The 25,080-nt window shown below is 54.4% G+C and overlaps 10 protein-coding genes across 10 annotated transcripts; 6 read left to right on the forward strand and 4 right to left on the reverse strand.

The window, feature by feature from the left end:
• Window positions 1-3,018: 3,018 nt before the first annotated feature.
• CORC01_05800 (FAD binding domain-containing protein) lies at window positions 3,019-5,204 on the forward strand (the record flags this gene model as incomplete). The annotated part of the gene is made up of 4 exons (XM_022617442.1): window positions 3,019-3,299; window positions 3,354-3,733; window positions 3,791-4,825; window positions 4,876-5,204. The coding sequence occupies 4 exons, from the start codon at window positions 3,019-3,021 to the stop codon at window positions 5,202-5,204; spliced, it is 2,025 nt and encodes a 674-aa protein (XP_022476053.1).
• Window positions 5,205-5,570: 366 nt separating this feature from the next.
• Window positions 5,571-5,981, forward strand: CORC01_05801 (uncharacterized protein; the record flags this gene model as incomplete). Its single annotated transcript, XM_022617443.1, has 1 exon — window positions 5,571-5,981. One exon carries the CDS (start codon window positions 5,571-5,573, stop codon window positions 5,979-5,981), a length of 411 nt encoding a protein of 136 aa, XP_022476054.1.
• Window positions 5,982-7,162: 1,181 nt separating this feature from the next.
• On the reverse strand, window positions 7,163-9,532 carry CORC01_05802 (peptidase family M3; the record flags this gene model as incomplete). Its single annotated transcript, XM_022617444.1, has 1 exon — window positions 7,163-9,532. The coding sequence occupies one exon, from the start codon at window positions 9,530-9,532 to the stop codon at window positions 7,163-7,165; it is 2,370 nt and encodes a 789-aa protein (XP_022476055.1).
• Window positions 9,533-9,910: 378 nt separating this feature from the next.
• CORC01_05803 (uncharacterized protein) lies at window positions 9,911-10,773 on the forward strand (the record flags this gene model as incomplete). Its single annotated transcript, XM_022617445.1, has 3 exons — window positions 9,911-9,937; window positions 9,997-10,086; window positions 10,144-10,773. The coding sequence occupies 3 exons, from the start codon at window positions 9,911-9,913 to the stop codon at window positions 10,771-10,773; spliced, it is 747 nt and encodes a 248-aa protein (XP_022476056.1).
• Window positions 10,774-11,068: 295 nt separating this feature from the next.
• On the reverse strand, window positions 11,069-12,394 carry CORC01_05804 (dihydrouridine synthase; the record flags this gene model as incomplete). The annotated part of the gene is made up of 2 exons (XM_022617446.1): window positions 11,069-12,174; window positions 12,226-12,394. 2 exons carry the CDS (start codon window positions 12,392-12,394, stop codon window positions 11,069-11,071), a joined length of 1,275 nt encoding a protein of 424 aa, XP_022476057.1.
• A 1,437-nt stretch (window positions 12,395-13,831) lies between these two features.
• CORC01_05805 (inorganic pyrophosphatase) lies at window positions 13,832-15,458 on the forward strand (the record flags this gene model as incomplete). The annotated part of the gene is made up of 5 exons (XM_022617447.1): window positions 13,832-14,467; window positions 14,574-14,693; window positions 14,763-15,106; window positions 15,161-15,244; window positions 15,317-15,458. The coding sequence occupies 5 exons, from the start codon at window positions 13,832-13,834 to the stop codon at window positions 15,456-15,458; spliced, it is 1,326 nt and encodes a 441-aa protein (XP_022476058.1).
• Window positions 15,459-15,924: 466 nt separating this feature from the next.
• Window positions 15,925-16,284, reverse strand: CORC01_05806 (39S ribosomal protein L53/MRP-L53; the record flags this gene model as incomplete). The annotated part of the gene is made up of 2 exons (XM_022617448.1): window positions 15,925-16,037; window positions 16,104-16,284. 2 exons carry the CDS (start codon window positions 16,282-16,284, stop codon window positions 15,925-15,927), a joined length of 294 nt encoding a protein of 97 aa, XP_022476059.1.
• Window positions 16,285-16,792: 508 nt separating this feature from the next.
• CORC01_05807 (uncharacterized protein) lies at window positions 16,793-18,094 on the forward strand (the record flags this gene model as incomplete). Its single annotated transcript, XM_022617449.1, has 2 exons — window positions 16,793-17,109; window positions 17,191-18,094. The coding sequence occupies 2 exons, from the start codon at window positions 16,793-16,795 to the stop codon at window positions 18,092-18,094; spliced, it is 1,221 nt and encodes a 406-aa protein (XP_022476060.1).
• A 3,356-nt stretch (window positions 18,095-21,450) lies between these two features.
• On the forward strand, window positions 21,451-22,087 carry CORC01_05808 (uncharacterized protein; the record flags this gene model as incomplete). The annotated part of the gene is made up of 2 exons (XM_022617450.1): window positions 21,451-21,621; window positions 21,692-22,087. 2 exons carry the CDS (start codon window positions 21,451-21,453, stop codon window positions 22,085-22,087), a joined length of 567 nt encoding a protein of 188 aa, XP_022476061.1.
• Window positions 22,088-22,543: 456 nt separating this feature from the next.
• Window positions 22,544-23,694, reverse strand: CORC01_05809 (methylthioribulose-1-phosphate dehydratase; the record flags this gene model as incomplete). The annotated part of the gene is made up of 3 exons (XM_022617451.1): window positions 22,544-22,637; window positions 22,819-23,334; window positions 23,543-23,694. 3 exons carry the CDS (start codon window positions 23,692-23,694, stop codon window positions 22,544-22,546), a joined length of 762 nt encoding a protein of 253 aa, XP_022476062.1.
• Window positions 23,695-25,080: the final 1,386 nt, after the last annotated feature.

Genomic DNA, 25,080 nt, shown 5'->3' on the forward strand with positions numbered 1-25,080 from the left:
GTTTGGTTTCGCACTGCCTGGCCTCAATGCGTCCCATGTGTCTGAGTTTCTATTCGAAAACGATCCAGCGTCTTCTTGGCATGTTTCTATTCAATCTGTGTTATCCCGAAATCACGACTTCTGCCTTTGGCTGTTGCCAAGGTGGTCAGCGACCTTGAAGATTACCGGCCGCAGTATAATGCCAACGAAACCGGGAAACTAAGCATGTGGCACCACGGTAATCCGACAGCTCGTGCGACGTCCTGTACTAAAAAGTTGCAGTAATCCAAACGCATTATCAGAGAGGACATTACCCAATAGCTAGCACAGGGGGAAAAGCAATGAAGCGGTGGCCACAAGAACCCAGTTAGAGGTCCTGTCTCCCTGAAGCATAGCTACCTGATCGGCATCACCATTTCCTGCAATCAACGATCAGCACTTACTTCGCCCCCATGGGTAGTAGAACAAAGGCTGCTGCATTTGCCTTTGTTCACGCGTAGACCACTTGTCTAACTTGAATTATGTCAAGTTGTACGAGATGCTTGTGTTTCATACTCCCAGCTCTCAGAAGTCCCTTGCCACGAGGAGAGTGTGAGCTGTGACGCACGGTAAAACTCCCTGGTGCCTTTTGCCGATTGTCCATGAGCAAGCCGCATGATGAGACGGCAAAACCTGCCGTTCTCACAGCCAACCAGGATGATCACACCGAGAAGTAGGGGAAATCTTTATCAATCGAGCCACAGCGTTGGGATAGCTGCATCGATAGGCGAGCTGTTTCTCCTGTGTGATCCGGATGCTTTGGAAGCAGGCGCACTCAATCAGTGACCAGGGATCAAGGAGTCGACGGTCGGCTCCGGTCTACACGCAGGCCTTTGGCGCGGGGCCTCGCCGATCTGGACGAGGAGAGCCAGGGTAAGGAGCCAATGAGCCAGCCAGTCTAGTCAAAAAGCCCTCAGCGTGCCGTCTTGGTCCTGAGGGAAAAATATGCTGCTAGTGACTAACACTTTCCAGAAAGAAACCTGGGGACGACCAGGTTGGCGGTACCCTCGGGGTCTGCTGTTCATGGCATAGAAGGGTGGGGCCAGATCGGAAAATCTGGAGAGCAGCCGCGTGGTGTTGCGTTCAGACCAGCTGGGTTGGTCGATAGTTGGGCGAGGAAAAGCAATCAGGATGAGGCACCCTGAATACGGCAGTTGGAAGAGTTAAGGTCAGAGGCCCGAGCCACGCCATACCATGCCATTGCCATACGACGGCGTAGCTGTGCCGCACATGGTATACGCAGGGACGGTATCGTAGGCATGACGTCTCGCAGGATTCTGCCATGGTGTTGTGAAAACGCAGCGGTGTGGGAACGGGGGGTGTCCAGTTTAGAACTTTGGTGGGAAGGAAAGGAAGGGGGTCTCTGGAAGTTGCGGAAAGCCGGTGTCAGAAGATGAAAAAAGAAACGAATAGGGCTCCGTCAGGGACAGTGACAGTGACATGTCAGATGCTGCGCTGCGACATTGGACCTCGCTATTTTAGAGGTGAGCATTGGCGTGGCATGGGGAAGGGGCCGAAAAGGCATTGCCATGCCCAACATCGGGGGGATCGCACGCCTCCAACCTCTGTACCCGCCGGCGGAGCTAACCCCGGAGGAGGATGGTCCAATATTTGAACAGTTTCCACAGCGCTCTTGAGGTGCGATATTGATGGTGTCGTTCATGTAGCTTACCCAGAGCTGGCAACTCAATCGAAAAACCCGCTTGGGCGCTGAGAGCTCAGGCTGCCAAGTTACATAGGCGAATATCAGAAGGGGATGGGAGGGGCACTCTCGATGCGGCCTTGGATGAGGTCAAAAGATTTGTGAGCAACAATGTAGAAAGAGAGGGTCGAGGTTGGATTGGGAAATGACTATGTTGGACAATGGCGATGCTAGGAACAGCTTTTAGGAACACCGGGCGGGTGTTGCTGGAAACAAGGCTAAAGTCTAAAAGTGGCCTCATAAACGGTCGCGACTTCCACCCTGGCGTGAACGCAGTCATCCGTCGAATGCACCTGCCACGTTCTGGAGCACACCGAAACGGGACTAGCGCCATATCAACTGGACCCTGCTGTCCCTTTCGGAGGGGGTCGGCCAATGGGAAGCGGCTGAAAGTATGGCAGGCATGGGTAAATAATCCGTGGTGGTCTGATTCTCACTCGATCCTGCCGCTCTCCAAAGCTCATCATGCCACTTTCTGAAATCGTTTGAAGCATCTGCGAAGCAATCTCCAATTCTGTCGAACCATCCAGTTATCAGTCTGCAGCCGCAAGCTTGTCGGTTCCTGGGCCCCCCCTCTTTTTTTTTTTTTTCTCTCTCTCTCTGTCTCTCGGCCTTGTAGGACTCGTCATTTTTTTCCCCCTTCCCTTCTCCTGTGACCGACTTACTCTTCTCTGCATTTCTCACCGTCAGTCTGACCCCTCTGCGTTGCGTCCCTGTGTGTGCTTGTCTTTCTGCTGCAGCCCTGGTCTAGCAACATCCGTCATTGGTCTTGCTGCTGGTTCGCTGCAATTGCACCCACCACCCACTATTCTGGTCTCGGTCCCGATCCGCCCTGGTCTGGCTGCATACTCAGCGACCCTGCCATATCTCATATTATTATTATATCTCGAATACCACCTCCGCGACCCAACAATTTTTCCTACGTCGCACGCAAGACTCTCGGACGACGAGACACCGCACTACAACACTTGACGGCTGGAGCCCGTACATCGCTTTTCCTCCTCGCTTCGCTTCGAGCTCCACGCCTAATTCAGTCTGTGCCTGTGTGCGCCAGTGTGGTGAATCTCAAGCCCGCGCATTACATCCTTGACCCCACGTCCGAAAGTCTTCAACCTTCAGCCGTGCGAGCGCGGCCAGTCCAACAACTCCCCAAACAGCCACCGAACCCTTCGGCAACTGGTCGTCTACCATAGCTAGCTAGTCACTTACTTCGCAACCACCCAGCATCAGTTACCGACGACGAATAACCTCGATCCGGTTGTCCTGTGAGATTGTGACATCACAATTCGCCCTCGATCATGGCACCAGGTGTACTTAACTCGGACGGTTCAATGGAGGACCAGAACGGACAAACTGCCCAGAACGGGCTGGCCGGCACCGCCGCTGGTCGTCTTCATGTTATCGATCCCACCGTAGACACTCTCACCCTCCTGCGCAGCTTGCCTGAGCCTCCTATAGAAGCCCAGGTCTGTGTTGTTGGTGCTGGCCCCGCCGGTCTGATGCTGGCCGCCAACCTCGGGCGATTTGGAATCAAGGTTGAGGTCATTGATGACAGAGCTGATCAGACGCCTGTTGGAAGGTAGATAATCCGTACACAACCCACCTTGCCTCTGTAAGCTAATGCCCGATACAGAGCAGACGGACTGCAGCCCAAGACCATCGAGACCTTCCGTCAAATGCGCCTAGCCGACCCTCTGCTTCTCCGCGGTGTTCGTGTTTACGACATTTCCTTCTGGCGAAGCACCGCAGACGAGCCACTTCACAGACTGGGCCGCGAGGTTCACTACCCTCCCGTCATCGACGTCCTCGACCCTTACATTTTGCTAGTTCACCAGGGTATGGTTGAAGGCCTCTTCATCGACGATTTGAAGAAGCGCGGGGTCGAGGTACGCAGGAATACGGCATTCGAGTCCTACAGCGTTCCGGAGAACAAGGCGGGGCCCCTACAGGTCAACTGTCGCACAAATGTGACCCAAGACCGGCGGACAATTCTCACACAGTACTTGGTTGGATGTGAGTGAAGTCCAGCAGAGAGCTGCGCTGTGACGGACATATACTAACTCCGAGAAGGTGACGGCGCCCACTCCAAAGTACGAAAGAGCATTCCTGACGCGCGAGCTATTGGTCTTTCGCAGCCAGCAATCTGGGGTGTTCTCGATGGCGAACTCATCACCGATTTTCCGGACATTTGGTCCAAGACGCTAGTATATTCCCAGGAATACGGCTCTATTTTGATTATCCCGAGAGAGAGGAATATGACACGTTTCTACATTGAGCTCAAGGCGAACCCCAAGGCAGACAAGCGAGAACTTGGCCAGGAGTTCGTTATGGCTCGAGCGAAGAAAATCATGGCGCCTTTCGAGGTGGATTGGAAGTACATTGAGTGGTTTGGTCGTTACCAGATTGGTCAGAGAGTGGCCAGTCGGTTCACCGACCCCCATCTGAGGGCGTTCCTCGCTGGAGATGCCAGCCACACGCACTCCCCAAAGTCTGCTCAGGGCATGAACACCTCTATGCACGACTCGTGGAACATTGCGTGGAAGCTCAACTTGACCATTCGAGGACTCGCAAAGCAATGCCTGCTCGAGAGTTACGAAGAAGAGCGAAGGAAAATTGCAGTTGACCTGGTCAACTTTGACTATGAGCACGCCAATCAGATTGCGGGAGGTGACGCGGTAGCTCTGTCAGAAAACTTCAAGACGAACGTCCGTTTCATCTCGGGTATTGGTGCCGAGTACTCTGAGAGCCCGCTGAACAGGCCCGACTCTCAAGGTCTCATTATGGGAGATGCCAGACCAGGCTGCTTGCTTCCTCCGGCCAAGGTCACCAGATACATCGACTCAAATCCTGTCGATATCCAACTCGACATCCCGATGCTCGGACAGTTCCGTATCTACCTCTTGATGTGGGACATTCAGGCGTCGAGCCCCTTCCTGGAGACTTTCTGCCAATCCATCGCCTCGGCCAACTCTTTCATCAGCAAGCTCTCGGCCTCGGCCAGTGCTTCTTACGCTGCACAGCCCAGACTGCCGTCGTCTGAGGACATCTACTACCGGCCCGAGAGATACACGGCCGTCAGCCATCTTTTCACATTTGCCTTGATCAGTGAGTATTCATTGCTCGACATTTTGTTCAGCCACTAACACGAGCTTCAGCTACAATGCCCAAAGACGATGTGGAGATTTCGGACCTGCCGGCCCTGCTGCAGGACAGCCGCTGGACCTTCTACCTGGACGACATTCCAGAACAGGACACGCGCGGCCAGCTCTGCACCAACAAGTGGCTTGGTAGCCTCGGCCCCGGCGAGGTCTCCATAGTCAACGTACGACCTGACGGCTATGTGGGCTCCGTCGGCCGATGGGATTCAAGCATGGACGACGCCGGTGAGGAGGCTGCCCGCTGGCTAGACGACTACTACGGCGGTTTCCTCCAACTGCCCAACGGTGCATCACCTACCCCTACCCCAACTCCCATGGCAGTTTAGACACAAATTTCTTTAATTTTGAGTCCGTTCTGAGGAACTTGCACTCGGGCGTATTTGTATTATACAAATCCCACTTCACACGACAAACGCGAGCACATAATCCAGAGCCTGAAGGACATCAGGCGTGCAAAGAAAGACGCAGACATGAAATCATCACTTTCTCTCTTCCAACTTATCCAGCAGGTGTTGGGGAGTGTGGCGGCGGTACGGTTGTTATGGCATTTTCAGGAGCTCAGGGGGACGGTCAGTAAGTACCATCTGTTGCAAAGCAGGGGTACTTAGATCTCAATTTTGTTTTTGTTTTTTCCACCATCACTGAGCTTTTTGGGATGAGATTTACCACATCAGGCAGACACATGTCAATAGATGGAAATTTCATTGCTGACCTCCTGCTTCTGGTCAGTCCCCAGTCAATTAAGCTCCACGAGCCTAGGCTTACGGCGGGCCAGGATAATGATCGTGAGAACATGGCACCATATCTGGAGGGGTTCATGCGAGCTGTCATCTCCCATTTCCCCATGCACCCACCCTGACAGCTCTCGTCCCTTCACATCCTGTACCTCCCAGGTTTCTCCCAGGTTCTTGCTCCGCCGAAGGAACCGGCCGGCCTGCCGCTGCCTGCCCGTGGCCTACATACTCCCTTGCACTCTATCTACTTTGCGGCTGGGCGTCTGGTACCTACGTGAATCCCATCACATCAGACGACAACCTCACGCCAGCCCTATCAGAATCGAATCATGCTCACGTCCGACCCCGCAGTGGCTTCCTCCTCGATGACCAACGGGCTCAACAGCAGCTGATGTGTCCCCAGCCCGCGCCGTAGTGTCCGCGAGGGTCTTCCACAGAGTGTCCGTCAGCTACGTCTCGGCTTGGCAACCCGGCGCCTTGGCGCCTGCGGCTACGTCTTACGGTTGCCTTGTGTTCGTGGATTTTAGGCCGCGGACCTTACCTTTTCGGGCTTCCGCTGCCCACTTCGGTTTCTCACCTGCCCGGCACTGATAGAGCGTATTGGGCCTTTGGAAAGTAGCGTATTTTGTTGATCTCGAGTAGATGGATGGCCAGGGTCTATCTTGGGTCGGAGTATGTTTACTGCGCCAGGAGCGCCGGTCGTTGTGGTCTTTTGCCCAGACGAGTCGAGTGTGACTGCTGCAGGGCATAAAAACGTGAGTCTCTCATGCCTGTTTACTTCTTACCTCTGCTTTCCAGGGATTTGGTCTCTCTCATCACCTGAAATATAGTGGTCTGCTTGTATTGTGGACGTTTGCCAGAAGAGGTGCGGGCAAGGGGCTTTATATACGACGGGGGATCAGGCGGAGGAAGGTATGTCGTGAGATCGGCACTGGAAACGTCGCAAAATTGGATGGAAATTCATGATGGCTTCTAGAAGGAAGTCAATGGGCTTACTTGTATTTCTTCTCGAGTAAAGAGCTGTTACCTAGGCATGTTGCTTATGATGTAGACGTAGAAGAATCATATCGCGCGATTGGGTGAGGAGGGGCAAGTATGGGGTATTCGCCGTGGCGCAAAACGTGATTGGAACCATAGGATGGCGACCCTCCGCGTGTCACTTCATTGGACTGGGCGGAGAAGAGATATCGAACAACTTGGTGTACAACAACCTAATAATGGGATACGTATGGTGACTATGGGGCAAGATCAGAGAATGGACGGGCCTGAGGTGACGAAATAGGGGAAGGGTAAGAAGACGTGAATTGAGATGGAAGATGCGGCTCAGTACAACTCAGAGTCTTCAGTGCGCTTCTTTCCCAAATTGGCAGAGCTGGTTGACAAGGATGAACCTCCAATAAGTGAATTGAGGGTTATCACGGCGTCAATGCTAGAAAAGTGCCATACCTTGGCCTAGGTAGTCTTTGATTCGTGTCTATTCTTATACAATTCTAGTCTCGTGCGATGCGGACTTCCAGTACATCTAATATACATCGACAAATACACGTTATTCAGGCATGGTCATCCTTGATACCCCAGCTGCCAACCAAAGCCATGGCCTTGTCGTCACCCTTGGCAAGACGATCGTCCTGCAGGGTGTCCGCCAGACACTGCCATGGGTCACGGCTACCACCCCACTTCAACAAATTCTCCTTGAGTCGTTCGCCGTTGGCTCGATTGAGCGCCTTGCCGTCGGCGCCGGCAGAGAACACCACTCGCCAGACCCGCTCGGCGAGAACGCGGTCGAAGACGTAGCTGTAGTAGGTGCTTCCATACCCGTGCAGATGGCCGAAGAAGCCCTGCCAGCACGTGCCGGCGGGATCTGCGCCGCCCTGAGAAAACTGCTTCTGCAGGTTGTGGTAGACCTGCGTGGAATCGAAGGACAGGTCGGCGACCTCGGGGGAGTGGTAGGACTGGTCGAGCAGGGAGAGAAGGATCTGATTCTCGGTGTCGATGCCCTCGAAGCGCTTCGCTAGGCGGATCCGCTCGGCGACCATCTGGTACGGCAGAGGCTCGTCCGTCTTCCAGTGGCGCGCGAACAGGCCCAGCACTGATGGATCTGCGGCGAAGTGCTCCATCAGCGTGGACGGGAGCTCGGCAAAGTCAGTAGCACATCTCGTGCCCGACACGTTCTGGAGCTTTGTGCGAGCGAGGATAGAGTGGATGGCGTGGCCCATTTCGTGGAACAAGGTCTCGACTTGGTAGTATGACAGAAGCGCCGGGGCAGAGCTGCTCGCATCGTGTTTCGGGAAATCGCAGACCAAGGCAATGGTGGGCAGCTGCATCAGGACGCCATCCTGTTGCAAACTCTCCATGCCATCGTTCGCGGCTTGCTCAGGTCTCTCAAACTTGGGCATGTCGGACGTGGCGTTGTGCAGGTCTTCCGCGGCCTCTTGTACCTCATATGGAGCGATGGCCCGAGAACAGCGCACTGTGAAATGAGCAGGGTTGGGCGACTTGTCCTCTCTGTAAAATAGGTCGCAGTAGAGGACGGCAATCAGATCGCCCGTGTCTGTCACGACATCCAGCCGCCGCACATCCTCGTGCCACGTCTCGCCCGGCTGGGACTCTTTCGGTCTAAACTGAATACCATAAAGACGAGTGAACAGTCTCGACATGCCCTGCATGACGGTACCGATCGAGAAAAAGGAGGGGAGATGATCAGGATGACGGACTGGCAGCCTCATCTCGGACCGCACGCCGTCCATCAGAAGATCCTTGTCCCAGGGTTGGACTTGCGTAGCAGTGCTGTCTAGTCGAGTCTGCTTCAACTTCAGGAGGTCTGACATTTCCTCCCGAACAATAGGGGAATTATACTTTTGCAGCGCGTGGAGGAACTGCAACACAGCGCTGGGGGACTTTGCCATCATTCGGTCTTTCAAGGAAAGGTGGGCATAGCTCGAGAACCCCGCAAGGTTCGCCAGCTCAGAGCGGAGCTTGAGCATCGTCTCCAGCAGACCAACTGTCTGCTTCGACGCGGTGCGCATGGCGGTGTATACCTCCTTCCGCGTTCCCTCGTCCTTGACGCTCCGGAGCGCGGCCTGAGCTTCAGGACCGGTGGTGGGGAGGCGCAACTTGCCCCTCATCGTGAGCGCTCGAGCGATCCCGGGGTATAAACCGTAAAAGCTCGATGACGGAAGCACGACTTCTCTCTTCGCGGGCTGCATGTCTGAGACGAACATGGACCCAACCTCACTTATTTGCTGGGAAAGGTCGACAAAGCGGTCTCGTGCCTGCTGCGGCAAGTCGACGGCCGACTTGGTAAAGTCCAGCTTGAGAATCTCTGCAACCGTCCTCTCTTCCTCTGACCATGCCGCCACTACCTCGGGCTGTTCCATAGCCTTGACCAACTGGTCGCTCAGCCCGGTCATGGTGTTCAACTGGTTCATATACTGATACACCAGCGACCAAGCCCCGGCCGCTGCTTGTTGAAATCTGGGGTCTGGATGTGTCATTCTGACAAAGTCGGAAAGATCGAGAACTCGACAGAGGAGGTCACTAAGGCGGTCGAGGTCCTTGACGACAGCCTGATATTCGGACAAACTCGACGCATGTAGGACTCTATGGACAATCTTCTGCGCTTTGTCCAAGCTCTTGCGGGCAAATACGTAGAAGCCATTCGGGTTTGTAAGATATCGGTTCTTAAAGAGGCCAACACTGGGCCCGGCCGCCTTGAAGGCTTTGGACACTCGATCGGGGGAGTCGAAAAGCTCGCGCAGGATTGCATCGTCGGTATTTCGTCCCGGAAGTGAGTGGTCGGCCGTGATGCTTGAGGGAGCGGCGCCGGACACTGCGGTTATCCACCGGCGCTGCTGGCCTCGGGAAGCTTGCCGAACGCATTGTGTGCAGACCCAAAGGCCGCGGCTCGAAGACTTGATCATTGTGAAGAATTCGTCGACGGTGCGACCATAACTACAAGTCGGGACGAAATTTCTAGTAAAACATACAGCAAGAAAAAAGGAGGGTGTCGTAAATGCGACCAAGGGCCTTGACCATGGGAAAATACGTAGGGAGTATTAATGGGAATGAGATAACCAATGCATAGCCCGTAGCCGGGATGGCAGCCGGACTGACGGTGGGAGATTTTTTGTGCAAGGGTGTTTAGGTGTGCAGTGCATAATCGAATTCCCGAGCTCCGGAAATAGCCGCAGCGTGGGCCTGGCGTTAGGTGCTTGCAAGCACAAGCATCATTCCGTGACATCCAAATAATTCTCGCGAGATCAAGATCCAATTCCCTCAATCGACCAATTGAGCGGACCATGGCTGCTAGAGTGTTGCTACAACGGGTAATTCCCTCTTGCCAATCGATTATTAGTCTAAGCAACAGCTAATATGAGACCCATAGCGCGCCGCGCCGTTAGCAGCGACGGTTATGCTGGGAGGATTCGCCCTGGCACCACGAACTGCCTACGCTGAAGCTCCCGAGAGCAGCCAGGTACGTCCGCAGCCGACGCGGAGCACTACTAAATCGGCACTACTGACAATTTTGCAGTCCAAGAAGCCCATTTATGACGACTTGGAGCTCCCCGCGACGAGCGGGACTCTCCCTCCTCCGATCCCCCGGGCCGAGCAGCCTCCTCAGGCCGAAGAACCCAAGTCGCGAGGACCTACCCCTACCGACCGTCTCGCTGTCCAGATCGGCAAGGCGCGCCTCGCTCTCTACCAGTACGCAGTCGGCGCCGAGGATGCCGTCAACAGGACGATGGACAAGGCCTTCAACCTCGAGCAGTCCTTCACGGGCACGATCGCATCCCTCGCTCCTCCCCGCGAGAGCGGCGAGAAGCTGATGCCCGGCGCCATCTACGTCCTGGTTGCCGCCATGGCCGGCAGCATCGTCACCCGCAACCGCAGCATCATCCTGCGCGCCACGGCTCCCCTGGCTTTCGGTATCACTGCTGGATGGACCGTTCTGCCCATCACCATGGGCAACGTCTCCAACCTCACTTGGAAGTACGAGCAGCGCTTCCCTGTGGTTGCTCAGGGGCACCTCAAACTTCGCGAGAGCATCGAGAACAGCTGGAGAATGGCGAGGCTCCACAGTGAGATTGGTGTAAGATATGTTGATGAGAAGGTCACGGATGCCCGGGAAACCGTCGAGGACTGGGTAAAGAAGGGCAAATAAAGGAAGCGCGGAACTGTACCATAGAAGCGAGCAGAGTCGCTACCATCGGTTCCTTTTGTAATTGATACATTTCATCAGCTTGATGCCTGTCTGTGAGCTAATGAGCTAAGCCACTCATATGCAGTAGGTATTCACTGCTACGTGTACAAAAGTCTTATTTGAGTTCTATATCCCCCCCTTCCCATCATTCTGGCCTCTTTTTGAAGTACCCAGGGTGTCGCTATGCTTTGTTTCAATGACCCCAAACGCCCAACTATGCAAATCAATCCAGGCCGGGAGTGCTGTGTAGTGTGTGTCAGGTTTGCAAAGCAGCAGGAGACGGCCGCGTTGGCTGCGTTGCCTTGGGAATGTTGACACCCCTTTGAGACTTGTTTTTAGGTCCCTGAATAGCCCGGCTTTCGCTCATCATACCTCCAGCCGCCATGGCGGTTGAATTGGGCTTCTTGCCGCCCTTCCCCGGCCCCTTTTCCGGATCGACGCCCTTGTTCAGGTCAGTCTGCTGGGCAAGCTCGATGAGTTCGTCGAGCCCGAGGGCGCGGCAGATTTGAGTGTAACTTTTGCACTGATTCATCTTCTGATATGTCGCACTCTTGCCCGGGACGATCTGGCAAAGCAAATATTTTGTGTTGCCGTACTTGTTGTCGACTTCCAGCGCGTACTTGACGTATGCCGCCGCTACCTCCTCCCACTGAGCCAAGCCTCCGTCTGCTGCTGTCCTGAAGCAGCTAGAGTTCGTCTCAGCAGCAGTGGCAATCATCGCACCGTCAACTCCGTACTCTTTGATCAGGTCAACCGCTTGGTCTCGGCTCTCAACGTCACCGTTCATGATGCAGGCGACGCCCGCTTCATGGCACACTTCCGCGACCATACGAAGCTGCTCGCGGATGGCGCGCTCTCTCGGACGCATGGGAGTCGTTCGGCAGTGAATCGTGAGGCCGGTGATGCCCGTGGCGCAGAGCTTGCGCACAAGGGCCTCAGTCTGCTCCGGCGTATCCAAGAGGCGGATCTTGACGCTAATGCCAATCTCGAATTCTGGCATAATGTTCGCCACCAGAGCCTCCAGAATCGCGCAAAGCTTGTCCGGGGTCTTCAAAAGAGCCGCGCCCATCCCACCGCTGAGGCTGAACGGCTTTGGGCAGCCTGCATTGACGTCGATGCCGGCAACATCACCTGCTACTAGTCTGGCCGCCTGCACTGCCAAGTCCGGATCTGCCGTTCCGATTTGAAAGATGAGCTTTCCCGCCTCCTTCTCCGGATGTGTGCTAAAGATCATGGCCTCGGGCATGTGCTTTGGAGGGTTCTTATGACCGAACGAGGGGATCTTGGTCCAATCGATTGTGTTGGTAACGGGGTTCACTCTGCGCGTTGTGCCGATCATGGCTTTATCGACGGTTTCGGGGCCTGTTGGACTTGTCAGTGGAATCCGTCAACGTTCTGCCTTTTGTGACTTACCCCATACCAGGTCTGCGCCATAGTGCAAGGCCAGGAGGCGGGAAGGAAGTTCGCCAGAGCGGACCATCGGCGCAAGAACAAGCTTGCCCCTATAGTCAGCCCCTCGGCGGGGGATGGGTACTTTCTTGATTTCTGAGCCCATAGTCTTGATCAGTGTGCGAAGTGACATGGCCAAGGGGGAAAGTCAAGCTACATGGCCTTCGACAAAAGAAATGGGAGTGTTCGGCGCAATCCGATGGTTGACTCTTCGGCGATGCCCTGACGGGCTAGAGTGCATAACGGAGAAAAGTATCTCGACGACTTATCGATAAGTATCTATCGGGGTGTGGCGCTCGAGCGATTACAATCAGTGTCTACGAGTGCAAAATACCTACCTACCTTACCACCTTTGAATGCCACGGAATTATCTTTTCTACCTGTCACGGGATGACAAACGAGATAATACAGCAACAATAGCTATGCGAGGGTAAATTGATGCTTTAAGCATTTTTGCGCGAGTTACTAAAGCGGTTGCTGGTACACTGTAACTGACTTGACTCTTCAACTTGGCGTCATTTAACCGAATCGATCCCTCGGCACTGCAATGGTTTTTCTAAATGTTACCTGCAGCTTAAAATAGAATCAACTCGGCGAGTCCCTTGCGTACCATATTCGAACACAAGCTAGATGAGATTAAATTGTGTTGACTTTTCTAAATGGCACTGCAAGAGCTCTCGAGCATATTTCCATCTAAACTTGCTGTTAGGCTCCTCGACATATCAAGTTGTAAAGCCGAGGTATTGAAGTTCCCGCGCAACCGCTACCAAGGTCAAACAGTACAGCCGAATCTTTTGGGTGTTGCCTTTGTAAGGAAAAATCTATTGGCACGGGTTGCCATACTCTGGTCAGAAGACACTTGACTCTGTAGTATTCTGGATAGCGTCAACAGTAGACACATCCTGGGAGGTTGACATCATGATCAACTCAAAAAGTCACTCACTGGAAACCTTGACCATGTCAAGTAGCCGTACCTGACGGATTTATGCCATCTCCATGGGTTGAGAGACATCTGATAGAGACCACTGAGGACTGATCCAGCCATGGAGGGGTAACTGAGGGGCAAAGTTGCAGGGGTATTTTGGCCGGCCCCAGCCACGGTGAGGCTAAGGTAGGTAGTAAAGAAATTTTTCTGATCGTTGCGCTGTGGGCAGGTTGCTGTCGCGACAAAACAGACTGAACGCTTCTCCCGGTTTCTTCCTTGCCCCGTCTTGACCAGCAGTATCCATAACTACCTTACGGATACCTTACCTAAGGTACCTAGCCTCTGCAGCCCCGATAGCCGCGAGTACCTCAAACATCGGAGCTCAGAAAGACCCATTCTGTTCGAACAGCCGCAATCCGGCACATAGCTACAACTCTTAGCGTCTTGCGCAACACTCACCACCCTCTTTGCCATTGAACCTCGGATGAGACCGAAATAGTCTTACCGCGATTGCTGAAGAGTTCTCTGTTGTGTGATATAACCTTAAACGCCACACACAATCAATCTCCCTTTGATCTCCTTCTTCTACTCTCCTTTGACCGATTACCCTCCGGCCCGGCCCAAGGTCACTTTGTGTACACACACATGCCGCTGCTACGAGGCATTAAGCTGCAGCTCCCGTCCCTCCACAAGACAACTGTCAGCTCAATCAGCTCATTCACCCCCGTATCTGTACTGCCTCCGCCTTCCACCGCCTGCACTGGTACTGGCCGCCGCGCACTCAGTTTTCGCGTGCCTTACGCCCGAACCAGCCCCGTTTCTACCCTCACTCGTCGACCCCCGATTCAGGCCCCGTCCCGGGCCAATCACTCTGCAACCCTGGCGGCACACACCAAGCTAACGTCCGGGTCTCCTACCCCTCCCCCTCCATCCCTCCTTGCATCATCCGCCAACGGCACCCCTTCTCGCCCGTCACAAACTGCTGGCGCCCCCGGTATTAAATCCAAAATTCCCTCCCAACGCACCGCGCAGCTTGCCCGTCACTTCTCTACCATCTCCAAGGACTCTGACCCAAGTTTCCATCACCAATCGCCCGCAATGGCTTCCCCCTACTCCCTCCGCAAGGTTGGTGCTCCCAACACCTTGGAGCACCGTGTCTACATCGAGAAGGATGGTCTCCCCGTCTCCCCCTTCCACGACATTCCTCTGTACGCCAACCAGGAGCAGACCATCTTGAACATGGTTGTTGAGATCCCCCGCTGGACCAACGCCAAGCTCGAGGTAAGCATTCTCATCCTTTCGTCCGGTGTCTCGTGATCGCCATTCTGGTGCTGGCACGAGCATAAACAAAACGGACGAGTGGCGCTGACCGACATTTCAACCGCAGATCTCCAAGGAGGAGCTCCTCAACCCCATCAAGCAGGACATCAAGAAGGGCAAGCTCCGCTATGTCCGCAACTGCTTCCCCCACAAGGGCTACCTCTGGAACTACGGTGCCTTCCCCCAGGTACGAAGACAAAGCCCCTGAAAGATAGAGCGCTGTGGCCGAGAAAACCCATCTAACGCTTTGCTCCAGACCTGGGAGGACCCCAACGCCATTCACCCCGAGACCAAGGCCAAGGGCGACAACGACCCGCTCGATGTCTGCGAGATCGGTGAGCTTGTTGGCTACACCGGTCAGGTTAAGCAGGTCAAGGTCCTCGGTGTCATGGCCCTGCTCGACGAGGAGGAGACCGACTGGAAGGTCATCGTTATCGACGTGAACGACCCGCTCGCTCCCAAGCTCAATGACGTCGAGGATGTCGAGCGCCACCTCCCCGGCCTTCTCCGTGCCACCAACGAGTGGTTCCGCATCTACAAGATCCCCGACGGAAAGCCTGAGAACCAGTTCGCCTTCACCGGCGAGTGCAAGAACAAGAGGTAAGTTGGCAATCGCGAGACTCGTTGTAACATTTCAGCTAACAAATGCCGCAGCTACGCCATGGACGTCGTCCGTGAGTGCGCCGAGGCTTGGGAGAGACTTATCACCGGCAAGACCCAGGCCGGCAGCGTCTCCACGTAAGTTATGACGCGATATATTGGCAAGCAAGCCACCTTTCCTGATCAATTGCTAAAAAATTATGTCTATAGCGGCAACACCACCGTCAGCCAGTCCCCCGCCCTCATCAGCGCCGGTCAGCTCCCCCCCCTGCCCGCTCACCAGGAACTCCCCGCCGAGAAGATCGACGCCTCCATCGACAAGTGGTTCTTCATCAGCGGTGCCTCCGCATAAGGGATTCTTCGCTCTTGTGTTTTCTTGAATTGGTAGTGCCGGCGGATGTTTTAAGCCAGAGGAAGCTCGGACGATTTTGTGTCGCTTTGTTAGTAGATGTGGTCGAAAACGTAGTCGAAGCTCGATGGCCGAAAGGCATCAACTAGAATACCAAAAAAGTTAAAGTACCGTAAATGATTGTATCGGCGACATTGATGCCGTGCCCCAGGTTGTGAGCAGTTTGTTACTTAAATGTTGTAGAGCTGGTTTCGTTCTCAACGTCTTTGTATACAATAGCTTGACAGCGTCTGCATCACTCGTCTGGTCTTCTACACACGCTACACATTGAGCCGCCAAATGTAGCCAATAGAGGGCTCCTAGGGATATCCGTTCGTGCCCATTCCATATAAACGCCGGTATACCATAAACAGGAATGCCATAATAATACAATGATGCTCCCCCCCTCTTGTCCTCTCTTTTCGTTCGTTTAGTCGGTCAAGTCGGCTGCCTTCTGCAGACCGCGGGAGTGTCTATCCACCTCCTCAATCATGTTCTTGACGCCCATCTTCTCGCAGTCAATGGTGATCTCCTTGCCATCCTCTGCAAAATGGGTTAGCTTAAGGAGCTACATTTTGGTGGAATGACATGGACGAGGGCAAAACGTACTGAACTTGACATAGAGCGAGGCAGGTTCCGTCGACGTCCGGGGAAGCAGGATCGTCTTTATCGTCGTGCCGGTCGATCGCGCCGTGGGCGGAATGTTCGACAGGAAGAGGCGCGCGGACTTGGCTGCCGGGGAGAAGGGGTTGAACTTTGTCGTGATCTCGGTCATAAATTTGGTGATCATTTTCGCGGCTCAATGTGTCTTGTGATGCGGACAATTCTGGTAGAAAGAGAGGGTCGGGAAGTGTAGTTGGTGGCGGATTTCAGGGTGGACTAGGGGGATGTGGTGGTGGTGGCGGTCTGGACGAACGTGAGGTGGTTCAACTTGAATCGGTTCGGCAAACGGGAAGCATGCGCTTGAAGCTGTCGCCAAAAATTTGGGTCGCGTGGCTCATGTCGGGAGAACGGGAGCTTGGATGTTGCGCCGCATGTGGCTTTCCGCCCCTGGGCTAGGTGATCGTGTGGCGCGCAGATTGCATATCGGTATAGCGGGGTTCGATCCCATCAACTGCCACACATCTCGTCACCTCAAAAGCCAGCTTTACTCCCCTGCGTGCGGTACATCAATTTGAGATACAACACCACTCTCCGAGCGCCTCGCACTGCATTCGCTGTAAAAGAAAGGTTCGCGGTGTACACCACATCCTCTCAAATCAGCGAGCCAGATCGGAAAAGTGGAAAAGAGAAAAGCCATGTCCTTCGAAGGCTTGCAGGAGCGCCTGACGGCCCTGCAAGAGACCACGACCCAGCTCAAGGAGCTCATCGACAGGCTCCAAAACATCGAATTCCAGCCGGGTTCAGTTCCGCTCGGCGGCACGGATGAAGAGAACAGCGTCAGCGCAGAGCTAAGCTCAGAGATCAGCCAGATCCTCCGGGAAGAGGAGGATGAGCTGGAGCTCCTTGGGGAGGAGGTCGAGGACCTTAGGGATGGCAGGCCGGGAAGCGAGGTGGAACACACGAAGACCCGTCTCAAGGATGGCGTGGAGAGGCTGAAGCAGGAAATCAAGAGGTAAGATTCATAGCTCTTCCTTGGTTCACGCAGTAGGTCAGGAATTTAGCGGGACGTCAGTCACTAACACGCATGCCACAGTTCACGGGTCACTTTCCGCAAGGCGCAACTCACAGCGAGGCGTAACCTCTCTCAAGCGCAGCGCCTCGAACGCGAACTACTCATCCAATCCTACTCGCAGCCCGTCTCCGAAGTGTCCTCCCCATCCCTCAGCGCGCAAAAGCCCGACGTCGTCCGCCACCGACAGGTCCACCAGACGAATAACACGAGCTCCCTGACAGAGGAGGACAAACAGACGGTCGGCGCCAGCGGCAATGTCACCAGCGCGCTGCGACGCACGCACGACCTCATCGCTGCAGAGCTGGCCCGCAGCGAGTTTGCGCACCAGACGCTGACGGAGTCCTCCGCAGCGCTGGCGCAGCTCGACGACTCGTACGGTTCGCTCGACACGATGCTGGCGAGTTCCAAGGATCTGTTGGGTACGCTGCTCCGGTCGACGAAGAGCGATACGTGGTATCTCCAGACGGCGCTCTACATGCTCATGGCGACGGGAGCGTGGCTGCTGTTTCGGAGGTTACTGTACGGGCCGATGTGGTGGCTGGTGTGGCTGCCATTGCGTCTGATTTATAACCTCACCGTTGGCGGTGGTGGAGCGGTCATCAAGTACGCCGGGTCCGGAAGCTCATCGGAGGCTGTCGTGGTCAACGAGGGCAAGATTGATGTCGAGGGTTTGCCGGACGAGTCGTTGCCTACCATTGAAGTCGGACGGGAGCCGCAGCGATCGGCGGTCGGTGGAGATCCCGAGTCGCTGGTTGAGAAGGTGGGTAAGATTGTGGAGGAGATGCCGGCAGAGATCGGCGAAGAGACGACAACAGACACAGACGGGGGTGAGCCTCTGGACGGTGAGGTGATTGTTGACCATGTGCTCGGTGACGAGCTGAAGCAAGGGGCGCATGAAGAAATTAGGCAGCGAGACGAGCTCTAAGTAAGGTAGTCAGGCGACTAAAAGTCGTGGGTTTGTTCGGGCGAAACGCCTAAGCGGTCTCGGTGAAAGAAGAAACATCATCACATGGACATTGGTCTTGACCTCCGGCACTCGTATGTTTGATCCAGGCTGCGACGTACGAGCTGTATTGCTGAGGAGCCTCAATCTAGCGGTCAACCCGTTGCAAGCCTGGGGAGCAGTCATTTCTTTGTTCATTCATTGCGTGGCATTCCAAGAGCAACGGCCAGGCCGCGATGAGGAATCTAGTTCTATTGACTGGCGCATCTCGGAGCCTTACCCCAGCTCGAGAAGTTCGTCCCAACAGACAACCTTTGGAGCTTATTTCGAGGAGCGCCGTTCCAGGAGTAGGTATAACCTGGACAGCGGGAAAGGTATCCGTAAGCATCCAATGACATGCCGCGAAAGTAGGACAGGGATGCGCATTTCCTCTGCCACGTTCTCCAGGGGCGCATTGAATTTGGGCGCCAGGGGGAAGTTTAGAACAGGACCGGAACGGCCCAGTGTTCGGACGGGGGAAGACGGCATGACGTTGTGAAATTTCCGTTCTCTGGGGTTGAGCAACAGGGAGCCAAAAACGAACAGGCCGCGGTATTTGGTTTTGTGAGACTGACTACCAACATACATTGCCCTCGAGGACGCCGATGTGGTTACATCAATTCGAAGCTCCGGATACACGAGACAACCCGTAACAGACAGTGCACACGACCCAATACGACGGAAGCTGTGGCGATGTCTCATTCGTTACCAGTTATCCGACTTCCTACTGCAAACGTGAGCAAGGAAAATCGAAGAGGTGTATCGCCACACGCCGAGGCCTAACGGCGCTTCCTTCTGGGCGGGCCATGGCCCGTAAGTCAAGTCCAACGGCTCTACGGCACGGCATAGGTGTGGTGGGAACTTGGGAGGTGTCGAGTGGCACTGTCCGTGGGACGTGATCGGAGATCGATTGGTGAGTTATGTAATTGCTGGGCATCTCGTATTCATGCAGAATGCACTTCATACGAAATCCAATGAGGCGAAATGTATTTCTGGATTTGCTAGTTGTCTTCAATCTCGCCGCAGCCGGCGACGGCATTGGGGAATACATGGTGTGTATGCCTCTCATCCCTCACACACATGCTGTGTAAGTGGTTGGCCTGACGGGTAACGGCATATGACGATGATCAGCTATCAGACGGGAATAGAGTAGACCCAAATGAAGTTGGGCGAACATTAACTCGTCTGAACGGATATTCGTCCCGTCCTGTAAGAGCCATCACTAATTAGGAGGTGCTTTAGAATGAATCTTGGTCGCATGGGGGAAATTCTCAGTGGGCTGATGGATCTTCATGGCCCTTCACCGTTGTCGCTCCTAGGCCGACGAAAAGCAAAGACTGCTCATCTTCGTAGTTCGTCACACCGTCGAGATGGCAGCAAAGAAAATACTTCGCGGCAGGTTGAGATTCGCTCAGGCTCCGACTGATTCAGTGTTCATCTTGGAGCCTTGGAAAGGCCACTCAGGTGCTAGCCGGCGGCGCATCTCAACTTTTTCAGGTACCCGATGGAGCGCTTGCGCAGCGGTATAGAGAGTGGCGCTCCAGCGCTTTGTCTGGTCGACAGGTCGACAGCGCTGGTCGCCTGGGCCCTGAGACAAGGGCATGTGCCCTCGGCCAATGGCAGGGTGGCATTTGTGAGGAAACACTGCATCACTTGAGGAGACGCGCCCGGGTCATGTCACGCTGGTCGTTGGAGCCGTCTGTTGTTTTCTTTGCCTCTGCTGATGTTTTCTAGCTGGTTGGCTGTCAACATCGTCTGAACGTTTTTACTTTCTGCCTCACAGGCCCAAGCAAGCCTCTGCAGCCATATTGCCGTGGTTGCATCGATAGCGTCCCGTACGGATACAAGCCTCAAATTTGGGCGTCAATGCCTCGAATACCAAACACAAAGGGTCAAAAGGGGCCCTGTGTCCGCGTGGTGGTGGTGGACAGAGGCTAGAGCCGTGGCGACTCGCGAGGTTCGATTGAGGGCCCCGACGAAATGCAGAGGGGAATACGAACAAGCCTTGGCCCACCAGACCAACGGCCCTCCACACTGATGTAATACCTCGCTGGCCATGGGCCCGGCAAGTCCTGTCGATGGAGACATTGCAAGGGACGGGACAGCTGACAGGTGGCTTCCGCTGGAAACAATGAGAAGAGACTCGGAGAAAGCGTAGGGAATTCTGGAAGAGGGAGAGGAAAAAGTTGAAATGCAATTTTAAAATTAGGATTAAACAGTTGGTCCGGGCCCACTTTGGCAGGCATGGTCTGCAGTGCTGCACCGCGTTTTTGACCGGGGGGTATTTTCACGCTCTTCCTTTCGCTTTCGAAGCGGATGGGAGGGAACTAGGGAAGAAGGAAGTGGTGCAATGTCTGCCCGCTCTCTCCTCGTGCCTCCTTCTTGCCTTACCTCAAAGTGGCCTAACCGCAAGGATGCTCACGGTAGGTACGTACCGTACGTCCTGACCTGAGTCCATGGCGCAGGTCCCAATGTTTCCCCAGACGCGGCGCGATCCAATTCGATCGTCGACCTCCATCCAAGCTTGCTTTGGGCTCCCCTTTTTTCGCTTGTGTTTGGCCTACATAGTATGAGTCCTTCCGCCCACATCAACAACAAGGGACGGGGGCAACCGGCTATGAGTCGAGTGACTCGAGTCACAAGTCACAGGCTCAACTTGCTCTCGCCAGGGATGAGAATCAGGTCTTCACGACCAGCTTGGCTTCTGGTACACTTTGCTGTCGTTCCGTCTACACCAGATATTACAGATGTACTTTGCTCTCCTGGTCGTAGCCTCTTTCAACTACTACCTAGTGTATAGTAAGAGAACTGTCCAGGTCCTCGCTGAGCTCACACCCTGTCTACCCACCCCGGAATCCGCCCTTGCAAGTTGCGTGCAGACACAAGCGGGTTCCCGGCCCATAGGCACACGAAGAACATTGATAGGACGCACACTTTGCAGCTGAAGAGGTGAAGGGGGTGGGTGGGAAGCGCAGGGAAAAGACCACACTACCAAGACTAATCATAGCATGGCACCTGGGGGGCGCGTCTTGGCTTGTCCCCCCGAGCGGCAAAAGGTCGACGTTGGATCCAGAGATGGATTTTTGCTCGGAACACCACACACTATTAAACCCACCTCCAGTCCATCCACTCTGTCCCTGGTCTCCCTTCTTTCCCCTCTCCCTCTCTAGCCTCTGCTGTACACTCGTTGCTCGATACCTGTTTCAAAACGCCTACATTCGCTATTTGTGCTCGACTATCAACAACTTACACTATTCTTAATACACCCGTGTAACACCACAAATCAACCACCAGTCAAGATGCGCTTCACTTCCATCATCGTCACCGGCGCTCTCGCCGTTCTGGCCGCCGCCCAGTCTACCACCACCACCACCTCCGCTTCCGCTGCCTCCTCCGCGCAAGCTGTTATCGAGAAGTGCCTCTCGGGTTGCCCCGCCACCGATGTGAATTGCCAGGCCAAGTGTATCTCTGTATGTTGGACCCTTCTCGCGGTTTCGGGAGCTGAATCAGCAAGCAATGGCTAACAAGTGATGCTCGTAGGTCCCCAACCCCAACGAGGACGCGGTCAACAAGACCACCGCTTGTGTCGCCAAGTGTGACCAGGGCGACGGATCAGCCGCTGCCACGGAGAAGTACGCCCAATGCACCCAGAGCTGTATTGCTCAGTACTACTGGAGCAGCGGTTCTACCCCTGCTGCTACCGCTGGCTCTGGATCTGGCTCTGGCTCTGGCTCTGGCTCAAGTGGTAGCGCGACTGCTGCCACTGCTACCGGTTCCGCTGCCGCCTCCGGCACTGCTACCCGGGCTTCCGGCTCTTCAGCCGCCACCGGTACCGAGGCTGCCTCCAGCGGAACGTCTACTCCCAACGCTGCTCCCGCTCTCGTCGGCTCTGCTTCGTTCGGTGTTATTGGTCTCATCGGCGCTCTCCTTCTCTAAACATCATGGCCATTGCATGATGAACGTAAAAGGTGGATGAGAGGATGAATGCATGGATTCATGGAAAGGGGTATATACCATTTGGGAGATGATTGCTATATATTTGGTCAATGATGTATAGGCAGATTACAAGGATATGTGTTAATGTACTAGCGGACACCAACGTCTGCCAACCTTCAACATCAAAATATCTTCCCTATACCTCGTGTGCGCTTGAGTTTTTGGGTTCCTGTGTGATGCAGATGACCGTCTTAAAGCCTGTTCAAAGTATTATTGACAGTCAACTCGCTGACTTTTTCCGACAACAATTTAGTCTGGCGCGCAATGCGCTTTCCTCTTTCGATGGCTCCGAGTCTGATTTTGCACAAGAGGCAGCTGCGTCTACTACGCTTTTCACAACGGGGACGTCACAAGACCCTCGTCATCGGATTGATTTCTTCGAGTTCTAATCTTCTTTCAGGACTTGGTAGGAACAGTCACTGGAATGTCGCTGATCCAGGGGATGCCCAACTGTTTCATCTCAACGGCCAATTGGAAGAGATAATCCAAGCTACGCAGCGCCATTGTTAGCATATCTACACGCTTTTTTGCGAGACAAACAAAATGAGGAAAGACAGGAACAAGGGAGGAGGGGGAGGAATGTTCCCAGGATATAAAAGCAGTTAGGGGTGTTTTCCGCTTTTTCTGCAACGGAGACAGAGACATCCAATCTCTTCCCGAAACTCACTCACCTCTCACACTGCGTCTTGGCCTTGTGGACGTTGTCCCCCCAAACGTAGACGCCGTGTCTCCGTACCAGCACGGCGTAGGTGTCGGGGTACTTGTCCATGGCCTCCTCCAGGAATTCGGTCAGGTCCTCCTCGTGGGCCGTGTTCTCGATGACGGGGATCCGCAGGGTGTCATGGTACCCGAGGTTGCCCTGCTTCTGGAAGCCCTTGCCGAAGCCCTTGATCTGCTCGATGTTGTTGATCTCAAAGAGCTTGTCGTTGCCGGCTCCGCGGCCCTCGAGGATCAGGGTGACGAGGACGGCCCAGTGGGAGTGCGTGTGGATGCAGCAGCCGGCGCCGCGGCGGGTGAAGGCGGCGAGGAAGAGGGGAGTGCACTGGGAGGGCTTGTAGGTGGGCGGGGAGCGAAGGTAGACGCGGTTCTTGAGGGACGCTTCTTGGGCGGCGAGGGAGAGGACGTAGATGTCCTGGGCCTTCATGAGTTCCTTTTGGACGCCCGAGGGGGCGATGTAGACGAGGTCGCTGGGAGAGTGTGTAAGTGAGAGTCATGGTTGCTGATGTTTGTCTACCGCGTGAAGTGAAGTTGGGGACGGAGTATCTAATAACGTGTGTGGTCCTCATATATAAAATGGGGAAGCAAGTGATGCTTATTAAATGAGATCTTGTGTGATTCTCACCTCAGGCAAGCAATGTCCTTTGGGAAGTACAATGATGAGATTTATAGACTTACTCATCTCGGATAGAGCAGCCACCGCCCGTGCCGGTGACCCAGCCTAGTGTCCAGAACTTTGCGCACAGCGATGGGATGAGATTCGCAGGGTGGTCTGGGTTGTTTGAGGTGACGAGCTGGTCGGGGTTCTGAATATCCGTTGTGGACGCCATGGTGGACTGTTCCTGAGATGAGGTTCGCGGGGTAAGATGGGCAGTGAACGGGGGTGTTGGATTCTGAGACTGTATTATCCTCGATTGGGCGCAAGCTAGATCCTATAGATGGCGATGAAGAATAATTTGGTCGTGGCTTGTAACCAGAAATATGCTTTTCGAGGACTAAAGCCGCGCACGATGCGATATTATCACTCAAGAAGTCCAAGCCATTCAGTCACTCAGAGTCGGGAAATTTTCCCACCAGCCACACGAATATGAGGCTGAGGTGGGAGTTGACCCAGTGGCAGTTCTCGACTTCCCCACATGGCAAGCACGCAAGGAACGGAACGCTCCTTCACTCCAAAGAGTTACGAGAGAGTGACAGAGGCTCTTGCGATTGGTCGGTCCGTGCCATCTCGTGGCTCTTCTAACTCGGGTGCTCGGGTCCATCGGCAGCCCAATTACAAATGGCGCTTCCGAGTTGGCTCTGGTACCGTCATTGCGACGGCGGAGAATACGAGTCTCGAAGTTCACGGATTGCCAAACGTGACGGACACTTGCAGTTGTGCTAGAGAAATGATGAGACAGACTGGCGAAGAATCGGCAGCTAGTCCGGCCTGGTTGAGGCTGGTTAGGCGTCCTGCAGGTGATGCAAAAAAATAAGGACACCTAGCCTCTTTCGACGTCAGTCAAGCGCCCATGTTTCTATTTATCCCCTCGAGTGGGGACTCTGTACTTACTCATGAGAAAGGGGGAAGCTTTTCGTGAGACATTAGGACAATTTAATTAGTCTTTTCGAAGTCTGACTCCTGTCGACATTAAATCAGCAACCCGCCTGTCCGAAATGGACGTCTTTGGATCAATCGAGCCGCTGAAACCTAGCCAAGATTGCAGTGTCCCAATGTCAATCAGGCGTTGGCCTGGACCGAGGCATATCTGTGCATTTCGCATTGCTGTCTGCTCATTCTCAATGCCCACCCACTTTGATTTAATCTGGCTTCCCTGTGGACTCAGTCGCATGCAATCATGCAATGAATAATACGGGAAGCAATGGCAGCTCAAGGGCGTGGCATCAATGCAGTCAATCTCGAGACATTTCGGGATCAGCCTCCAACCTCAGGTGCTAGCCTCAATTGAATCGCAAAACAAAGTAGAATGCAGATACCTGAGAGCAGTATGACAATGGTTATTGTCTCTTGAGTCTCCCACCAGTGACTCAAGAGAACAATATAGGCCGAGCAGAGCTCAGTCCATCAACCTGGATCAGCAATTGAGGTTTGGAAGCTCGTCGAAGCACCATGAATATCCCCTCCTTCCATTCACTGTTAGAACCAGTGGATCCCGTTCCCTCGCCAAGGGCCCCCGCACTTTCCTTAGCCACAGTCCGCAGCCCGCATGTCAGCA

The sequence above is a fragment of the Colletotrichum orchidophilum genome (genome assembly GCF_001831195.1).
Source record: "Colletotrichum orchidophilum strain IMI 309357 chromosome Unknown Scaffold_41.1, whole genome shotgun sequence".
Lineage (NCBI taxonomy): Eukaryota > Fungi > Ascomycota > Sordariomycetes > Glomerellales > Glomerellaceae > Colletotrichum > Colletotrichum orchidophilum.